This window comes from Melanostigma gelatinosum (genome assembly GCF_949748355.1).
Source record: "Melanostigma gelatinosum genome assembly, chromosome: 4".
In the NCBI taxonomy this organism is placed as follows: Eukaryota; Metazoa; Chordata; class Actinopteri; order Perciformes; family Zoarcidae; genus Melanostigma; species Melanostigma gelatinosum.
The window spans coordinates 4,422,681-4,444,411 of NC_136637.1; the positions used below are offsets into that span (position 1 = coordinate 4,422,681).

A 21,731-nucleotide genomic window follows, 5' to 3' on the forward strand; every position below is an offset into this window, starting at 1 on the left:
ATGCAACAAAAAAAAGGGTATCAAAAACACATTAGTACTTTGCAGTTACATTGTTATCATTTATTACAACACTGACATAATAAGTACATCTTATTCATACAATTCAGTATATTAATACATATATATATATATATATATCATATAATAATAATATTCAGTATAATATGATATATAAATACCATATAATCATAAATATACAATATACATATCATGAATATAATAAAATATAAATATCATGTATAGGCGAATAGAACAAGTATATTTTAAAATGCCCCTATGAACCTTGTTTGTTGGAGAAACACCCAATCAGTGTGGTGAGGAAACCTGCATGTTTTTATGACAGTTATTTGTAAAGGAACTTTGCTCTTCTGAGTGGCAAACTTCTCAATGACCTTATTGAAATCAGGCATGTCCCTGACAAGTTCCTTCTCCATGGAGAGCATAGCCAGAGCATTAAAATGCTCTTGTACGTTACCGTTAGCATCGAGTGGGTGGAAATGTCCGTCGTCTCGTCTGCTTGAATGGCGATAAAATCAGCGGTCTTTACTTCCTCCAGAATGTAATCCCTTACAACCGACAGCATGCAGTCCAACAGCTCATTTTGTACAGTCTTCGACGTCCCTTTAAAAACGCTGGCTGTCTCCAGGTGCTCCTCCAGCACACCGTCGAGGGACGCAACAAAATCCACCAGTCCCTTGAACACGCCAGGGTTGTCCGAGGAGTCAGTCTCGTCATGCCCACGCAAAGCCAACTCAAAAGCCCCACAAAACTTGACACAATCAATTATTTTTGATAAAATGTGCCGGTTTTTATCCACCTCCTCGTTGTGTTTCTTTACCGCAAGCTGGTGACCGTCGTCCAGCTGGGTAGCGAGAACACGCGAGATGAGAACTAGACACGGGAGAAAAAGACTTCCGGGAGGGCCATTCTCATCTGGCCCTCCCGGAAGTCTTTTTTAGGGCGCTGATTGGCTAAATTGTAAATCACTCATTTATTTCTTTAATCAGTGATTGGCTAAGTTGCTTATTAGACCCGTCTGCCTTGGGCCAAATCGATTTCCTAGACCTGCTCTTAAAATATGTTTTACATTTTTTTATTTTTTTTTTAAATGACCTTGACCTTCCGGTTCCCAGACGAACCTCTTAACCCAATAAAACCCAATAAAACCCCAATAAAACGTATTCGGTATGGCACGGTTCAATGCAGCAAAAAAGCAGAAATGCCATCATAAAGTATGTTCTTTTTTTACTTTGAACAATGATGGATTCATTTGTGTACAGGAAGCTGCAGCAACTCTTGCTGCTGTTGTGCTTCTATCAAAGAAGGTCACAATCTCTCTGATCTCTGGAGGAGGCCAGAGATCCGCTGCGCTGCCGTTGCTTACTGAGACGATAGATTAATGACATTGGCCTATTTGTGTAGTCCATGACGTCCGGCCGTCTGTTGTCAGAGCAACACACATTTGACAGCTCCGGACATTTCTCTGTTTGGGCTTTTGTTTTCTTTTATAAAGTAGGAATTATGGTCTGGAGAAATGGACTCATGAAGGAGTAGTGTCACGAGGCGCGATAGCATTAAGCATGTTCATACAGCCTGCGTTTATTACTCCAGAGTAGGGTCTTGTGGGGTTTTTTTGCGGTTATGATGCTCAGCTTTGTTGACCTTATGACTTATGTTAAAACTCCACACCTCACAGCTGGCTCAGTAACTGTTCTCTATCTGACTCGTGGTGAGACACCACAGGATCTCACTATTAGGAATTCAACACCCACAGAACACAAGAGAGAGATTGGATTTTCTTCAGTTCACGCAGGTTTATTTGCATCACAAGGAGTACAAGTAAGCCGGGCAGTCCGGACTCAAAAAAAAAACCGCATCACAATTGCATTGGACACTACTTTGTACCTCCCTTCTGCCCTACGTCTCAGTTCACCCCCCCCCCCCCCTCCCTTCAGAGCTGTCCTCCTTCTCTGAACTTTCACCTAGACAAGTTACACTGTGCACCTTGGTCAAGCCATAGCTTCAACCACAGTCTCCGTCCCCACTTGTCTTCTCCTGATTTCACCCCTGGCAGCACGTCATAGTGGCCAGCGTCTGCTCTATCCCTGCATTTGATATCTTGCCCTACTTGTTTATCTGTGTCCCCCCCCCCACTTCTATCTTCACTCTCTCTCTCTATCTTCACCCGGGCTCCAAGGCTGTTCTGCTACACTCCCAATCTCTTCCTAACTTCCTTCTGATAGAGCACCCTGTTTCTTATGCATACTGTTGTGATGTTGTTGTGTTACAGATAGAATTTTGCATGACCTGCGTGTCACAAACTGTTACAAAGTTGAGGCGGCCAAAACGAGCACAAATACCCGGCCTCAGTGATGTGAATATACATGACTACATTTGAAATTATGGATATGATTTTACACAAATATTTTTAAAGCACACATACATTTTTCTCCCACAGTCTCATATCCACGGCTATAAATGTACCTTTAGCCCTGTTTGAATCAGTAGGGAACAGCTACCTAAACGCTGCGGGGACAGTTTGTAGCGTGTGTTCTGCTGTTGGTTTTCCTGCTAAGCTAGTTTAGCCTAGCGTGTAGAATGTTTTTCTCCTGTGGTGGGCAGCACCAGTCTGTAATGCCATGTTGAGCGCAGTGGCTCTACAGAGAGAACATTATATTTCACACAATTTAAGCTTCTGCATTTTCCAAATGAAATGGTATTATTCAAACGTATTGCGTAATACGAACTGAACCGTGAGCCTCGTACCGAACACTTCAATACGAATATGTGTATTGTTAATATAAATATACAATGCCTATAAAAAGTATTCACCCCCCCTTGGATGTTTCACCCTTCTGTTGCTTTTATACATGAAATCATGGTCACATGGCCACTGGCCATCACTCTCATGAACAATAAATAGGTTATACTACACTATTACCACCACTTACAACTCATGCCATTGTCTATAGGTTTATGTTCACGTATGTATGTATGTATGTATGTATGTATGTATGTCAGAATGTCAGACATATATTTTATTGTAAATTTGCATTTGTACATTGAGAGCGGAGTGGAAACCGGAGACAAATTCCATGTATGCGTAAGCAGCGTCGGAAATACATGAGGGCAAAACATCATTTTGCCCCTGATATCACTAGGAGAGGGGCAAAAAATGCCCCTGAAAAAAATGGAGCGCTTCTCAATCAGACCTGAGACTGCGGTCAACTCAGCAGACACTTGCATGTTAGTGCACCTATATGCTGACATTCACGGTAAACGCATTTAAACGGCGCAGATCGGGAGCGAGTGAAGGACTTTGAAAGTTAACGGAAAGATTAACGTGAGACAACAACCGGTTTCTTAAGACGAACATCCGGTTTTCAGAATAAGATGCCAACAAAGTATACATATTGCATAATGGAAATTAGATTAAATTAATTATATTCACATTAAGTATAAAACATGCTACCTGCATCTCGTGAGTTAAAGGGAAAATACACCTAAATTGTGGGTAAAGTGTCTTTATTCTTTGATTTGAGGGTTGCTGGAAATGAGTAATACCTGACTGACAGTCAATTAAGATATTTTACTCAGTAAAAACTCTGAATTTGTACCTTCAAATGGCACATTTTTAGCACAAGGTGCTATAAAAATGTTTTTCTCAAAAATTCCACACAATGACTAATGCATAAGTTCAGCACAAAAATGGGTAATATCACAATATTTGAGGTGCTACAAAAATATGTTTTCTCAATAATTCCATACAATGACTGATATATATGTAATCAAGGCATCGTTGACTTAATAATTGTTAATAGTTGTTTACAACATTTAATAACAACAATAAAAAACCACAAAGAAATAAGAATAAAATTGAATGTGATTGTCCGATTTGTTAGTTTTTTGTTAAATAAATCTAAGAAAACACTTTGAATCTGTAGGCTACTGCCTAATAGACTTATTATTGCCATTTGATGACAATTGCTCATATATTGTAAGCCTAAATAAGTATATGTATTATTTTGAACAAAGGTTAAATGTTATTTCACAAGTTTCAAAAAATGCCCTAAATGTTTTGAAAATGCCCCTGGATTTCAGTCAGTGGGGGCAAAAATTGCCCCCAAAAAATATGTGAATTTCCTACCCTGTGCGTAAGCATACATGGCCAATAAAGCTGATTCAGATTCTGATATAATTTGGCTTTTTTGACAAGAAGTTGCAAAAAAGAAAAATTTAATATCAAAGTGAAAACTGATTTTTATAAAATAATGTCAATTAATTAAAAATATAAAAGGTAAAGTAAATGATTGCATAAATAGTCAACCCCTTCAGGTCAGTATTTAGTAAATGCACCTTTGGCTGCAATCACAGTGCTGAGTCTGTGTGGACATGTCTCACTCAGGCTGGCACATCTGGACACTAAGATTTTTCTCCATTCTTCCTCAAAACAGCTCAAGCTCTGTCAGGTTGCTCAGGGATTGTCTTGCTGGAGAATAAATCTTCTCCCAAGTTGTAGTTGCAGACCTCTTGCAGACGTAGTCAGATCATCGTCCAGGATTTGACCTTGTAGTCTCCCACATGCCTTTGGGGGAAGTTTTTCTACAGTGGCTTTCTCTTTGCCACTCTCACATACAGCTTCGACTGGTGAAGAACCCGGGCAACATTTGCTGTATGTGTACAGTCTCTCCCATCTGAGCCACTGAAGCTTTGAACTCCTTCAGAGTGGTCGTAGGTGTCTTGGTGGCCTCCCTCATCAGTCCTCTTCTTGCCTGGTCACTCACAGGGTTCGTATGGTCATGGAAAACCTGGAAAAGTCATGGAAATTTGTTATATTAATATTTTCATGTCGTTCATTTACGCTGAGTTGACAGCCAGCGTTTCTCAGATTGGTGTGAGACGAGGATAAAAGGTGATGTCGTGATCTTCGCAATAGAACATCTTTGATGTGATGAGTCTTGGCCAATCAGCGTTCAGATGTGTACAGCGTCTTCATTTCCCTCCGTTACAGTTTAAGTTCCGTTATGTTCCGTTACAGTTCAGACTTGCTGGGTTAAGTTAACGTCCACTGCATGCGGAACTTTGTCGACTGTTAACGTTCGTCATAATCGCGATTTAGAAGGAAAAAACATAACGTGATGAAACAAGCAGCCCCCCCGTGTTCCGGTTCAGTTCATGCGGTCACTCGTTGACGTTAAACCGGAACACCGGCGCATCTGGTTGCAGGTTGTTTGTTTTAACTCAAAGTAGAATGAGGATGATTTCGTGGTCAGAATAACTTTCATGACCACGAAACATGAGGCCCAGATACTGATGAGATGATGAGGTCAAAGAGCTTCCGGGAGAAGAGGCTGGTTGTGTAGCGCAGCTTGATGCAGGGCTGAGCTGTGAGTGGAGCTGGGCCTGGATAAAGGTGGAGCTGGGCCTGGATAAAGGTGGAGGTCTAAACAGATGTGAGTACAGCTTCCTGCTGTCACAGTATTTTAAATACATTGATAAGGCAGGGTATGCTAAATGCAGCCTCTGCTCCAAGGAGATGAACTACAGCAACAAGGGCTCACATGCCCTCTCATCACACTGTTCACTGTAATGACCACAGCCAGTGTACTAACAGTCCCAACAGTCCCATGCTGCTCTCAAGAACCCTGAAGTAATGAGGGTTAAGGTGCCTGTACCTTAATTTCAGCGGGTTGCTAATGCAGAGGTGTGTATAGATCACAGCTATTATCAGCCAGAGTAGATTATCATTTTCATTTAAATAATTGAACTGGATTGAATGCATATTAATTGTAAATAGAAGATGGGCCATAATTCCAACCGCTTTGCAGTAACAGTGGAAGTTAATATTAAGCCATACAGTAACAGGGTTCAATGAAAAATTTGCACTACAAAAGGGAAAGCAATATGTGCACTAGGGGTGGGAATCACCAGAGGTCCCGCGATACGATATTATCACGATACAAAACATATTTTGCGATTTATTACTTTTTTCAACTTCAAATGATGTCCCCAAAGGAAAACTGTGTCAACATGTTTTATCTAATAAGATAAAGTTTTCAGTCTGTTCATCTCACTTCAATCATTTTTATTGCAGCAAAATATGATTGTCAAGCAGACAGACTGACCAACAATATCATAAATGTTGCATGAACCTGACAAACTGAACTGTTTGTATTACTACATAGTCCAACTTAACTAAATGCAAACGTGTGGACTCAGTATATGAACTATAACTTATATAAGTAGGATATGAGAGTTATATAACTCAGTATAACTTGCGATGCGTGGACGTCGGGGGCAGAGAGACAGTTATGCGCTGCACTCTCCCCATGAGCCGGCTACTGTTGGCAGATTTAACCCCGTTGTGAGGCCAGATGTCTATCTTTGTTTTGACCAACTTCCTACCAATCACGCTGACCCAGGACCTTTGCTGACCTCACCAGAAAATAAATCAGCACCATCTAGTGGACTGAAAAAGTAATTTATTTGATTTTTCTCAAATAAATTTAAAATATATATATTTTTTAATAGTTTATAGAATAAAAGATCGATACAATATCGCCACGCAAAATATCGCGATACTACTATTTTTTCAGCCACCTCTAATGTGCACTAGCTGGATGCTATTGAAGCTCTTATTGATGTGTCAGTGTTATGAATGCCTGTCAACCAGAGCATATTTATAAATGTGTATTCTTTTAATCAAACTATTGTCTCTCCTTCATTTGTCATTTAAGATATACTGTATGCTTTGGAATTCTCATTGTTTGTTTAAATACTACTTTTTCTCAATTTTTCATGTATACACTGAGATTTCACATCATGTTTGGTCATGGAAATTTGGTTTAAAGTCATGGAAAGTCATGGAAATCCATTGGTCAAAATGTGTATGAACCCTGACTCGGTTTGTGAGGACTGCCAGCTCTAGGAGATTTAAACAAGTGCCATACTCCTTCCATTTTTTAATGATGGACTGAACTGAACTCTGTGGGATGTCCAGTGAGTTGGAAATCTTTTTGTAGCCGTCTCCTGACTTGTACTTTTCAATTACCGTACTTTCCGGTATATAAGCCGCTACATTTTTTCACACGCTTTGAGACTGCGGCTTTTACAACGGTGCGGCTAATGTGTGGATTTTCCCGTAGCTTTGCGCCACCAACACATTTAACATAAATATGGATGAAGTACCTTTGACGTTTGACCTACCTCTCACTAGGACTGTTAACAAAAAAGGTGAGTCATCCGTCACGCTGAAAACAACTGGCCATGAGAGAACGCATTTCACTTGTGTTCTGAGCTGCACAGCATCCGGACTAAAGCTTCCACCCATGGTGATTTTTAAGCGGATGACAATGCCAAAAGAAAAATTCCCTAAAGGAATCGCCGTGAAAGTCAACAAGAAAGGGTGGATGATAGAAAGCCTAATGAAGGAAGGGAAGCGACCGGGGGGATAATTTCAAGCGTGCTGCTAGCACAACAGCTTTTCATTGAACCCTGTTACTGTATGGCTTAATATTAACTTCCACTGTTACTGCAAAGCGGTTGGAATTATGGCCCATCTTCTATTTACAATTAATATGCATTCAATCCAGTTCAATTATTTAAATGAAAATGATAATCTACTCTGGCTGATAATAGCTGTGATCTATACACACCTCTGCATTAGCAACCCGCTGAAATTAAGGTACAGGCACCTTAACCCTCATTACTTCAGGGTTCTTGAGAGCAGCATGGGACTGTTGGGACTGTTAGTACACTGGCTGTGGTCATTACAGTGAACAGTGTGATGAGAGGGCATGTGAGCCCTTGTTGCTGTAGTTCATCTCCTTGGAGCAGAGGCTGCATTTAGCATACCCTGCCTTATCAATGTATTTAAAATCATCACGTTATGTTTTTTCCTTCTAAATCGCGATTATGACGAACGTTAACAGTCGACAAAGTTCCGCATGCAGAAGACAACTTTAGTACTGTTAAAAGCATCTTGCCGTTCAACGGGGACACCTGCGGCTTATAGACCAGTGCGGCTTATCTGTGTACATATTCTTTTTTTCTTTTAAGAATTAGCAGGTGCGGCCTATATGCAGGTGCGCTCTATAGCCCGGAAAGTACGGTATCTTTTCTCTGAGTTGCATGGAGTGTTCTTCAGTCTTCATGTTGCAATTGTAGCAGGAATACTGATGAACCAGAGACTGGACCTCCCAGACTCAAGTGTTTTTATACTACAATCACAATCGTGGGTGCGCCACGTCCTTCTCTTCTTGCGGCTGCTGCCGCCCCCCCCCCTTCACTCCCATCTCCGTCGGTCTCGCCTGACTCACACGCGCGCGATCGTTTCGTTACAGGATCAAACCTGACAATATTAAAATACATATGGTCGTGTTTTTAAATAAGCACGTGAGAACAAACTGCTCTTAACTACAACTCTTTATTAGCATAACTTCCTCATGCAGGTTACTTCCACGGTACAGACCCCCTCCATGCTTAACCTACATTCCCCTGGGTCCTAAGTCCCTCCAAGTACAGCTTCTTATCACCCTCTATGTCAGGGGTTCTTAACCTTTTTGACCTCGGGGCCCAACTTTTCAAGTACAAAGTGTCCCGGGGCCCATTCAAATATTAACACGATTAGGTTAACAAATTGATCTCACGGTGATCCTCGCGGAGTTGAACAGGCAAAACCCTTGTCAAATAAATGAGATGTTACAATGTGATGATCACAAAGACATTTATTATCATGTGTATGTAAACCTGCATGCACAACAAGAAGCCCAACAGACTTTCCCACGAGCGTTGGATGTTTCGTCGCTACGTGTCGCTTTATTTTTGAAGGCTTCAGTGCTTCGTTTGATAGCATTAGCTCACATTCCACACACTGAGCCCTCGGCTCTGCCTCGTTGCCTCCGTTCACAAAGCCGTACTTAAGAAAGTCAGGGTTGTACTTGCGCACACATTTAGACTTTTGGGGGGTATGGCACCACTGTCGTCTTCATTTTTTCTTCTTAAAAACTTATCCATAACTTTCGCTAGCGGCTAGCTGAGTGTCTTCTTCTGCTTATTGGAGCTTGTTAAACAACTGACTGATGCATTACCGCCACCAGGTGGTGGGAATCTATATTGTAACTGAGCGTCTCATGGATAACAGTAATATCTCTGGTGTCTTCAATTGATAACCTATGCGGTCCCGCGGCCCACAGGTGCAAAACTGAAAGTTGTTTGCGGCCCTCTAGGTGGCGCTCGCGGCCCACGATTCTTAACCATGGTTAAGAATCACTGGATTGGAACTTCCGGTGAGTGTTTCAAGATGGCGATGTAGATCGAAAACTCTCCTTGTCAAATTTAAGAAGAAAAGACCCCACTGACACAAGAGAACAGCTGTTAAAAAACTAAAATGATCCAGAATGAGTGGGACTAGAAGCAAGAAAGCTGCATCGAGAAGAAACAAGAACAGCGAAGAAACAGGACAAGAAACAACGAAAGACAACACAACCACGGTGGAGAAAATGGAGCCTCGTGCAGACGAGAGGGTTATGTCTACGGCTGAAGCCATCCAAAACCTGTGCAAAGACATACAAATTTTGAAAACCGAACTCAAACAGGAACTAAAGGATTTTAAAAATGACTTTAGAAACGACATTAAACAGGAATTCAACAAATTTAAGACTGAGATGAATCAAAAACTACAAAATGTTGTCGCAGATGTCAGCAACCATGGCGCACGATTAGCAGAAGCAGAGCACCGAGTCGAGGAAACGGAGACCGTCAAGTCCGAGCTGAAGGACTCTCTGCTTTACTGCCTCAAACAGCAGGGACTCCTCCAGGCCAAGGTAACGGATCTGGAAGCAAGATCACGCCGGAATAATATCCGCATATACGGGATTAAAGAAGACACGGAGGGAAGCTCAATGCTAACATTCATGGATCATTTTTTGAAGACACAGCTGGCCCTCGATACAAACTCGGACCTACAGATCCAGCGAGCCCATCGGTCACTCGGCCCGAAACCACAAGATGAAACGGTCTCAAGATCTATCCTGGTTAACTTTCAGAGATTTGACATTAAAGACAAAATACTTAAAGCAGCTTGGGCTAATAAGATCACCTATGAAGGGAAAGTGGTGGCGTTTGCACGATTGGGCCGCGGCCCCATGGTTAAGAATCACTGCTCTATGTACCACCGTACATTTATAACAAATACCACATATTAGTTTTTAATGTCTTTGTTTTATGTAAATATATGTATAATAAGCATATCATTTAGTTATCGCTACTGAGAATTTAACAAACATAAAAACAGATAGGTTTGCAATTTTCAAGGTGTATATTTCAAATTGCATCTATTACACACATGAAGATAAAGTTGTGAACACCGGCTGAATATTTATTGTCAGATTCATTATAACTGTATTTTAACTGCTACTGTGTAAAGGGAATACTGTTAAAAATAACCTGATTTGTTTAAAGTGTGTATATATATATATATATATATATATATATATTTTTATATTTATTAGTGCTGGGCAACGATTAAAATATTTAATCGCATGGATTCTTTGCGATTAATCGCATTGTTGTGGCAAAGTTCAATAATGAATTCAAAAGTAGTGTATTGCGCACTTTTATTTGAAAAGTACTGCTATATGAACAAAAGTGCAATAACATTTGGTTCATGAGATGCAGATAGCATGTTTTATACTTAATGTGAATATAATTCATACTTTGTTGGCATCTTAATCTGAAAACCGGATGTTCGTCTGAAGAAACCGGATGTTGTCTCGTGTTAATGTTTCCGCTAACTTTCAAAGTCCTTCGCTAGCTCCCAGTCTGTGCCGTTTAAATGCGTTTACCGTGAATTTCAGCATATTGGTGCACTAAAATGTAAGTGTCTGCTGAGTTGACCACGGAGAGCTGAGTGTTCGCTGACTTTACCGCAGCGATGTCCAGTAGTCTCCAGGGAGAGCAACAGCTGGGGCAGCTTCTCTCTTTATTTCTGCCCCCCCCTCGACCAGAAGCGGAAGTCGCCTTTTCTCTGTGGCAAGCCTGAAGGGACTTCATATCTCCAATACAAAACGATAAACATGAGACAGTCTGTTACACCAATAATACATTTAAAATACTTACCTGTTTTTTTGTTGTTTTGTTATTATTATTATTTTTTTTTTTCCCATCTCAAAAGGCTCAAGGACATATACATACATACATGCATACTAGGGGTGTAACTGTTCACAAAATTCACGGTTCGGTACGATACAGTGGAGCCACGTTTCGGTACAGTAGAAAACTATGAATGCCAGAGAAATGTACTTTATTTTAAAATATATTTATTCATTACAACTAACATCATTAAGTTATTCTTTGACTTTGAACAATGATGGAACTATACCTGAGTGACCCATCTTCTGGGGTGTCTTCTTAACAACACATAAGCATAAAACACAAAAACGTCTCCTTAATGTTATGTAGTATTGTTACTTACATCTTGCTTACATCTTATATTGTTACTTACATCTTGCAAAAGAGATTTTTAATATCAATGGGACTACCTGGTTAAATAAATGTTTAAAAAAAACAAAAACAATTTTTTTTTCCCCAAACGTATTGTTCGGTTCGTCATGCGTACCGAACCGTGAGCCTCGTACCGAACGGTTCAATACGAATATGCATAATGCATTTTAATGCAATAATGCATTTAAAAAATGCGTTATTGCGCGATAAAATAATTGTCGCCGTTAATTAATGAATGCGTTAACGCGAAAATAACGCGTTAACTTGCCCAGCACTTATAAATATATATATATTTATATATATATATATATATATATATATTTATATATATATATATATATATATATATTTATATATATATATATATATATATTTATATATATATATATATATATATATTTATATATATATATATATTTATATATATATATTTATATATATATATATATATAAATATTTATATATATATATATATATATATATATATATATATTTAAATAGTTATATATATATATATATTTAAATAGTTATATATATATAAATATATATAAATATATATATATATATTTAAATATATATATATATATATATATTTAAATATTTATATATATATTTAACCTTTAGGTTTTTTGTTTTCTAGGAATCAATGGAAGAAAATGCTGAAAGTAAAGAACTTCAGATTACAAAACTTGAGGCAACGGTGAAATCCCTGTCTGAGGAGCTGATAAAGGTTTGTTATGGTTTAACCCCACAAGTGAACACACAAAGAAACTGTTACCCATCAGTATCCCTCTTATTGTGTCCCTACAAACTGGCTTTGTGGCATCTATCCATAGATTTAATTAATGCATCATACTCTAAAGAAAGGTTGCTGTGATTTAGCTAAATCGCATTGATATAAATGGGGTGTAGGAAATAATAGAAGCACCTGTTGGTGTAACTAATAAACTAGCTGAGCTGAGTGTATAACTGCACCTTATGTTTCAATACAGTCCATTCCAGTGTCTTACTTCCTTCCATTTCTTTTAATCCAGGCTAACGGTATCATTAAGAAGCTGCAGGGAGAGGTTCGAGGACTAGTTGGAAAAATAAAAGTGAAAAACACTGTGACTGTGTCACAGGAGAAGCTCCTCCAAGACACATCAGGAAAACTTGAGAATGTTGAAAAGGATCTACAGAGCACTCAGCAGCATCTTGTCACCAGGGATGAGCAGGTATGTCTGCATTTCGCATGTAGCTTTCGTCATCTTAACAGCGCTGATGCTGTTTAATCAGGAGTCCACTTACGCAACAAAACTCTCATTTTAAATTTACAATTATTTCAATATGCTTAATTCTAGATGGCGATGATTAGAAAAATAAACATGTTGGTCTGAAATTAAGCCTTTTTTTACATTTTTCATTTGTATGATTAATATTATCAGTCATGTTGGTATCTGCTACAACATCAGTAATGATCAGTTAACTTCCATATCGGTGCAACTTTATAAAGTATCTCATCCTAATAATCTACTTTGTATCGTCCATCCCTTCGCCGCACCCCACCTCACCTCACTTTTTCTTATCTTAAACGTGTTCACTCTGTAAATCACTTGTTTGACAAAACAACTGAAACCAAAGGGAAGAAATGTATATTTTATACTTGTTACATAATGGTGCCCCCTGTCTTTGCATTAATTTGTTGAAGTAGTGTTTATTTGAGATACAACTATAGAAACACATCTTGTCCTGCACTGGCCTGCAAACTGATGTTCCCTGGTTGAGAGGCACCAAACCAACATTACACAGGGAACATCAGTTTGCAGGCCAGTTGGTATATTAACAGGAAAGACGCGGTTTGATATGAACTGGATTTGTGTATTACAGGTTTCAAAACTGAAGGAGCAGTTGGAGACAACGGTACAGAAGCTAAATGAAAGCAGAGAGGTGTTGAAGACAAATGAGAATGGTGAGGAAGCTTGTCTCACTTAGGGGGGAGAGACGGTCGTCCTTCAACCTAGGGCTGCACGATTATGGCCAAAATCATAATCTCGATTATTTTGATCAATATTGTGATCACGGTTATTTCACGATTATTCATTAATTTTAGGGACAACATCTTTTTATTGCACTTTCACATTTAAATGAACAAGAACACTGCTTCCACTTCCATTGTTGTGCTACATTCAGACTAATGTACAACTCTTGTAATGTACAACTCTAATCGGCATGCGCCGCATAGCGATTAGCATTAGCGATTACTATGTGGACACAACTCGAACGCACTCTGTGCATATCGTCCAGACAACGAATGATGATCCTTTTCGAGGGGCTAGCTCCTCGCCTTCTGCTCCTATATATTTGATATTTGATTTAGCTTTCACACGACACACGGTCACGGCCGTCTGCTCTCTGTTCCGTTGTCCGCCTCTCTTCTTCTACTAATAGCGGAGTCGCGCATGACACCTCCCACCTCGTTCGCCCCCTGGTGGTCGGCTGACTGTTAGTTGAGGAAGCACTTGATTTGATATGTAGCAGAGCACGCATTTTAAACGTCAATATCGCAGACGATCATGCTCATTTAATCGTGGCAGCCAAAATCGTGATCGCGATTAAAATTCGATTAATTGTGCAGCCCTACTTCAACCACAAGGTTGGTGGTTCGATCCCCGGCTCCTCTGTCCTCATGTCGTGTCCTTGAGCTCCTGCTCACAGTTCATGAATGTGAGGACAAGAATAAAACCGACTGACTTTAGAGGACCCATCAGTTATCCCGTGACTGTGTAAAGATCAGACATGTAAGACGCATCACTTGTGTTGTTACACACACAAATTCAGTAACCTCTTTAGAAAATGTTGAAATTCTATCTCCCCCTTCTCCCTCATTGAAAATCCAGCAGTTATACAAATGTTGTTGACTGTTGGTCCCCAGATGTCTCCTACTTCACTGAAAAGTCCATTCTCAGTGCACATTCCATTATATACTGGATGTTGGAGCCATAATGTAGTTTTGTTGTTTTATTTAGTCTTTGAGGGAAACGCATGCAGTTCTGACATTGAACAGTGGGTGGCACATGAACTTAAATGTGCATATATGTAAGTGCCTGGTAATGAGGACCAGGTGTGTGTGTGGATGGGAAGCTCACAGTTTTTTGTGTTTGGTTATCAGCAAGTATGAAAACTAAATTATTGACATTAATAAAATGATTAATAGCAATAAAATTATTAATCAACAAGATTATTAATAATAACTGTGCACAACCCTGAGATCAGGGACCAATAACTAAACTATAAATGAAAGTCTCATTAGTATTCACTCAAAATGTCAACAGTCAAAGTACTATTCCACACTAAGAGTGAGCAGGGAAGGTTTAAATTTGAGCACAGGCCACGATATCCAGCTATAAAGCTGCTCTTTAAAGTATAACACAGTTTATTCAATTCTAATAACATTGATCAAGTAAATAGTATGAGCTAACAACAACTACTATGCAATTACAAGCATACTATCCAAAAAAAAACAATCCCGTAGTCAGTGGTGTATAAAGTACTCAAAAGCCATACTTGAGTAAAAGTAAAGATACCTTACTGGAAAACTACTCCAGTAAAAGTCACCTATTAGAATACTACTTGAGTAAAACTCTTAAAGTATCTGATATTTATTGTACTTAAGTACAGAAGTACTTAATATCAAAAGTAATTTTCTGATATTAAATGTACTTCAGTATTGAAAGTAAAAGTACAAGTAAATGCTGTTAATAAAAAAGCAAAGGGTCAGAATTATGAGAATTATGAAGTTTATTATTTTAAGTGCTGTGGCACCATGACCAAGGACATGGAGCTGTGTTGAAAATAATTGGGTTGGCTGTGATCCATCCAGGAGCAACAATGTTCAACATAATATATTGTACATAAGTATACTTTTGCATCTACTATGAACTTATCATCATAGTTCTCCGAAAAGCAATATGACACTATGAAGGAGTTGTAACAGTGCGTTTATAAGTCTGCTCATTAGACTAGAGGATGTAGAGGGCAAATGCATAATATTATGTTCAGCAAAACATATCCACTTGATGCATCAGGTCAGTGTTTAGAGAAAGGACGCCTGCCTTGTAAACTCCTATGGGCCTGATTTGAACACAATAGGAAAAGGTTTTGCCCAAACTGAATCTGCAATTGGGCGACTGCTACCATCATAACTCCATCTGATCATCCACAACATGACTCAAATATCAAAACATGATCAATACTAAAGCAGCAACCCAGTCATTACTTGAAACTGAAAAATGTCCCGTTCATCTTCAAAAGAAGTTGGTTTTCAAAATTGCGAGAATTCAGTCTCGCTCTTCTTGGGCTGAAGACTAGTCCTGTGATGCTAAATATCCTTTCACAGGCCGCTGAGGCAGGTAGAGGTGTGTTCAGCATCACAGACAGCTTGCGCACAGCGGGAAGGATTTCCCTAATGCTAACTCGAATGCTAACACTAATGCTAACCCTAATGCTGCGCTCTCGCGGCTCCTGTCAATCCTATGGTGTGGTGGCTAGCTATAGCTAACGTTAGCCAACTAGTGCTGCACAACTGTCAACACTTCCTCAGCTCACTAACTCGCTAGCGATCCACTGGTGTTGGTCTTCGTCACCACCGTAGTTTGTTGCTGGAGTAGCAGGTGCTTCCATTTCTGCTTCCACCATGAAATCAGTCATCGTAGAGTGGAATTCTAATCATGTAGTCGCTCGCTAGCTATAGCATGTAGCATCCTGGGCATCAAAACACTGGGCATCAAAACACGCGGCTTTGAGAGCACTTGTTTGCAATTGTGCATTAACGTGATTAACCAATGATTTAACTTGCTGCTAGGACCACTGATTCACCAAACCTGCTTGCTTGCAGTCTCTGTTCCACCACAGTCCCCGACGTTGGTCTCATGATTCATTTTTTTTCTAAAGATAGATTTGATTTTGTAGCGAGTAACGAAGGTTTCAGGGGAAATGTATCGGAGTAAAAGTATCAGTTTTCTTTGCAAAATGTAGTAAAGTAAAAGTCAACAGAAATATAAGTAGTGACGTAAAGTACAGATGTCCAAAAAAACGACTTAAGTACAGTAACGAAGTATTTGTACTTCGTTACTATACACCACTACACACCACCCGTAGTGAGGATGCGCATGTGTGTGGGGGAGAAGCGAGAGCAAAAAAAAATGGCGGCCGTGATCACGCCACGCTACAAATTGCGTGCAAATGGTGTGTGGGTTAGTTTAAACAATAAGGAAAAGGAAAACAAGGCAGATCCTCACCACCGCAGTAAAATACAGAAACTTTTACCTTATCACTCAGAAACCCGACCAGCGAACTCAGATTCGGCAGGCACGGCACTGGTCTTTTAACTGATAGTTACAGTTACCAACCTTACTCGCGGTGACTGATCTAAACACAATGCTATTACAGCAACATTGAATAACACTCTTAAATGTAGAACTATTCCAAGGTTTTCTTAAAAACATCAACGTTGTTTGTGCCCCCTAGCATGCAAAATCGAATTGCGTGGGATGCCCCAGAGCTGTAGGTAGCGCTGATGTTTATAAGTCTCAGTGACGTCATCGCCGTATCACAGGGATCCCCCTCATCCAATGAGACCTCAGTGTTGAGTTTGGACTAAAGATTTTAAGTCTGTTGGGGTTTGGTGTGATTTAACCTAAATCAGGCTGTTTAACTGTGAGGTAGGCTCAACTTCCTTTGTTCCTACCACATGGTGAAGTCCCAACAATAAGATGAGCAAAGTTCTGATCCAGATAACTGACGCACCCTGACTACTACTTCTGTCTGTACATGGATGTGTGCTGCACTTTGGAATCTGACCAGCATTCAGTGCTAATTATCAATACTTGACCGTTTCCATACCTGATACACACATTTAGCTCAGCAGAATAATGTAGTTAGGTTTAATACCCATACAATTCCTTTTGTGATGCTCATAACTTTGAAAGAAATTAGTGCTGGGCAAGTTAATGAGTTAATTTCACGGTAACGCATTCATTAATTAAAGCCGACAATTATTTTATCGTGCGTTCACGCATTTTTAAATTTATTATGATATTATTTTTCTTTTTTTTTCTTTTTTAATTGAAAGACAAGAGACAATACATATACCGTACATAACAACAAGAGGATGACGAGAACAGTGGGATAAAAGCCAGCAAACATCCTATAGTCAGTCATTTTAGTGCACCTATATGCTGAAATTCACAGTAAACGCATTTAAATGGCACAGACTGGGAGCTAGCGAAGGACTTTGAAAGTTAGCGGAAACATTAACACGAGACAACATCCGGTTTCTTCAGACGAACATCCGGTTTTCAGAATAAGATGCCAACAAAGTATGAATTATATTCACATTAAGTATAAAACATGCGACCTGCATCTCGTGAACCAAATGTTATTGCACTTTTGTTCATATAGCAGTACTTTTAAAATAAAAGTGCGCAATACACTACTTTTGAATTCATTGTTGAACTTTGCCATAACAATGCGATTCATCGCAAAAAATCCATGCGATTAAATATTTGAATCGTTGCCCAGCACTAATAAATATAAAAATATATATATATATATACACACTTTAAACAAATCAGGTTATTTTTAACAGTATTCCCTTTACACAGTAGCAGTTAAAATACAGTTATAATGAATCTGACAATAAATATTCAGCCGGTGTTCACAACTTTATCTTCATGTGTGTAATAGATGCAATTTGAAATATACACCTTGAAAATTGCAAACCTATCTGTTTTTATGTTTGTTAAATTCTCAGTAGCGATAACTAAATGATATGCTTATTATACATATATTTACATAAAACAAAGACATTAAAAACTAATATATGTGGTATTTGTTATAAATGTACGGTGGTACATAGAGCAGTGATTCTTAACCATGGGGCCGCGGCCCAATCGTGCAAATGCCACCACTTTCCCTTCATAGGTGATTAAATATTTTAATCGCGATTAAATATTTTAATCGTTGCCCAGCACTAAAAAAATATATATTTATATAAGAAATGAGCATTTGATTTCAATGACTTTCTAAGAACATCGTCATACGGCTGAAAAGCTCTGGTGTAGTCCTGTCAGCAGAAAGACGTAACAGTGAACTGCAGCACTTCAATACTTCCTGACATTAGATCTCACACTTATGACGCATTATAGTCATTATAGTACTTTTGAAGATCAAAAAAACCTTGTCACTTTTTTAGCACGCTCATCTTCGGTGTTATTTTTCTTTTACTACAGTTATAAATTGGCTCAATAAGCAGCTCAATGAAAAGCAGCTCTCCAGCAAGTCACAGTCTGCTGAACCTTTGGACAGGCCTTCACTTCTATCCACAGCAACAGGACTAAAGGTACACTGTAGTTCACATGAGCAGTACTGTCACACTTCACTTTACAGAAACAAAATGAATGATGCACTTTTCCCTCAGACAGGGAAAAGTGCATCGTCTCCTGTTGATCAGCGATCAGTGCAGCAAACCATCAGACACACGTGAGTATATTCTTTCTTTCCACAGTATACACTTATACTAGCATTTCACTGTTTACTTATTCAAGCTTTAAATCAGAATTGAGTTTCAAAGTCTGCTCTCTGTTTTATCATGTCGGTCATCTTTGTTGGAGAATTTAGTTTAACTTTTACGATGTATGTCATTTTCACTGTGTTCTTCTTGTCCTCAGTGGAGACTCTGCAGGTCTGGATTCTAAGTACTTTGAGAGGAGAGATGATAGCACCCCAGTCTATGGTCTGTCATCTAATGTGTTTCACAAAGGTAAACTGCTCATCATTTAGAGCTTCACAATGAATGCTTTAGCAGGGAAACATGGTGTCTTCAACCACTGTGCCACGGAGATCATCAGGTGTGCTGTGGGAAAATGTCCAATTTCACTTAATCGGTCCCAAAAAATATTATTTAGTTGCTGCAAATAATTGCCCATTGTTGAGCATCTGAGCCTGCAATATAGTGGCTGGCTAAGTAGTAAATACTCTTCCATGCCAGTGGTAGTGCAGTAGGTAGCCCAATAATGACCTTGTTAATTTAAGATAGTAGAATTAAATGATGTGCGGGAGAGGTTGCGGTGACGAAATATTTAAAAAGGAAAAATGCGGACTCTGAACTGGGCCCTGGACAACCAATTAAAAACATAGACTGAGAGCTGTTGAGGAAGAGCTTCGTGTGTGCCTTTCTTCAGTTTCTTCCAGGATATCAGCTTTGTGTTCATCTAAACAGGCCCAGGTTTCACACTGAGTAAGGATCAACAAATTGAGACTTGTCATTAAATTGTCTGTATATATGCTGTATTATGCTACAATGTGTCATTTAGTAACTTTTTTGGTTGTTTGTGTGCCACGGGATCTTTGTAATGTAAAAAAAATGTACTGCGGCTCAGAAAAGGTTGAAGAACACTGTTCCAGCATTAGCAGTGCAACCCCTCACCCACCACCACCACAATCGTAAATGCTAATTTGAAAGTATTTTGATTGACACGTCCATTTTCTTTTTTTTTTCTTTGTAGAGTTCTCTCTGCAAACAAAGCCCTCCGTAGCTTCTGCTTACTTCTCTGCATGAAGCAATAGCAGGTGGAGTCATGACATCACACAGAATTTCAATTCCAGTCCAGGTGGAAGTGAAACCATCACAGGCTCCTGTTCTAATCTGTCACTGACGTGCCGTGTTAAATTCACTTTTTAAGTAGTTTCTATTGTTGTTTTAATTTGTGTGCTGATGGTTTACACATCTATCCTCTGATTTGTGTACACAGTAAATGCTGTTTCACCTTTCTGAATGGTGGATTCCAGTGATCATGGAGAATGTATTAGTCTTTAAATTCAAATATACAATTTTTTCTAAAACAGTATATGAAGTTTGCCATCCTTTTGTGTTTATTTGTTGTTGTATTTCAGTTATGAAGTGTAGTCTTTAATAAAGTGTTTCCATCCGTATTGCTGCCCATAGGATTTCTAGGGTATCTGCTGCTTTAAAATCTACATTTAATTAATTTCATCTCACTTCAAGTCTCCTTCAAATATTGAATCTGAAAAAAATAAAAATGCTGCTGTTCAGTATTTGTCAAGCATGGCTATAGATTCATCTAGTGCCAGAATTTGGGACTTCATTTCATTTTTAGGTGGCACACTACTCTCACATCTTTAAACTCAGTGGCCGGCCGTGCATTTTATACCTGGGCCTTCACTGCTGTCCTGCAGCTGAAATACCACCTTACCACATGATGGCGCCACAGCTACGGTTATTATTCGTTTCTAGGGCTGTAACAATACACGTATTCTTATTACACCGTTCGGTACGAGGCTTACAAATCGAACAATACGTTTGAATAATACTAGTGCATTTGGAAAATGCAGAAGCTTAAATTGTAGGAAATATGTTTTCAGCGCTCATGTAGGAGACAACGGTCTGTGTGACCTCTGAACCAGAACAAAAAAAACTACAACAAAAAACAGCTGGGCAAGTGTTCTGGGAGGCTACGCTAACTAGCTTAACGGGAAAACAACAGCATCAACAAGCGTTCTGCTACACACTCAAAGGGCCATTCAGATATTAGATGTAAAAAAAACAAACGCAGTTGACTTACCAAATGCTGTTCACTGAAAGACAAACTCCATGCTCCTTTCTTTGAAGAGTTTCATCTCAGTTAAATCCCAACTCACAAATCCGTTTCTTCTCCTCCTTCAGCCATTTAGTGTTAAAACAAAGGTAGGTAAAAAAAAAAAAAATCTACACCAAGCAAAATGCAAAAAATATCAAGATGTTGGGAGCCCTGAAGTTGGCTCCCAACATCGACACCATTCGGAAAAAGGCCCAGCAGAGGTTGTACTTCCTGCGCCAGCCTGCCCTCCATCCTGGACTTGTTCACCTCCAGAGTCAGGAAACTGGCTGGAAAGATCTCTGCAGACCATCACACCCTGGACACAAGCTGTTCACCTCCTCCGGTAGGCGCTACAGGGCTCTGTACGCCAAGACCACCAGACACAGGAACAGCTTCTTTCCACTGGCCGTCACTCTCATGAACAATAAATAAGTCATATTGCACCACCTGTTTGATATATATACATACACACTTTTGTGTGGGATATATTTATAGTTATATTGTATATAGCTGTTAAATGTCCTTGTTTTTTCTTATGTTTTTCTTGTTTGTTGTATATATTTCAAATGTGTGTATGTACGATGAGAGTAATGT

The 21,731-nt window shown here is 39.2% G+C and overlaps 1 protein-coding gene across 1 annotated transcript in view; it reads left to right on the forward strand.

Annotated features, from left to right (window-relative positions):
- sass6 (SAS-6 centriolar assembly protein) overlaps positions 1 to 20,472 on the forward strand; it is a 35,328-nt gene extending 14,856 nt beyond the window's left edge. The window contains exons 10-16 of the mRNA XM_079267187.1: positions 12,143 to 12,232; positions 12,537 to 12,716; positions 13,369 to 13,450; positions 18,771 to 18,880; positions 18,959 to 19,020; positions 19,209 to 19,300; positions 20,046 to 20,472. Coding sequence (XP_079123313.1) covers positions 12,143 to 12,232; positions 12,537 to 12,716; positions 13,369 to 13,450; positions 18,771 to 18,880; positions 18,959 to 19,020; positions 19,209 to 19,300; positions 20,046 to 20,098 — 669 coding nt within the window. The 3' untranslated portion in view covers positions 20,099 to 20,472. The remainder of the gene's footprint in view (positions 1 to 12,142; positions 12,233 to 12,536; positions 12,717 to 13,368; positions 13,451 to 18,770; positions 18,881 to 18,958; positions 19,021 to 19,208; positions 19,301 to 20,045) is intronic.
- Positions 20,473 to 21,731: the final 1,259 nt, after the last annotated feature.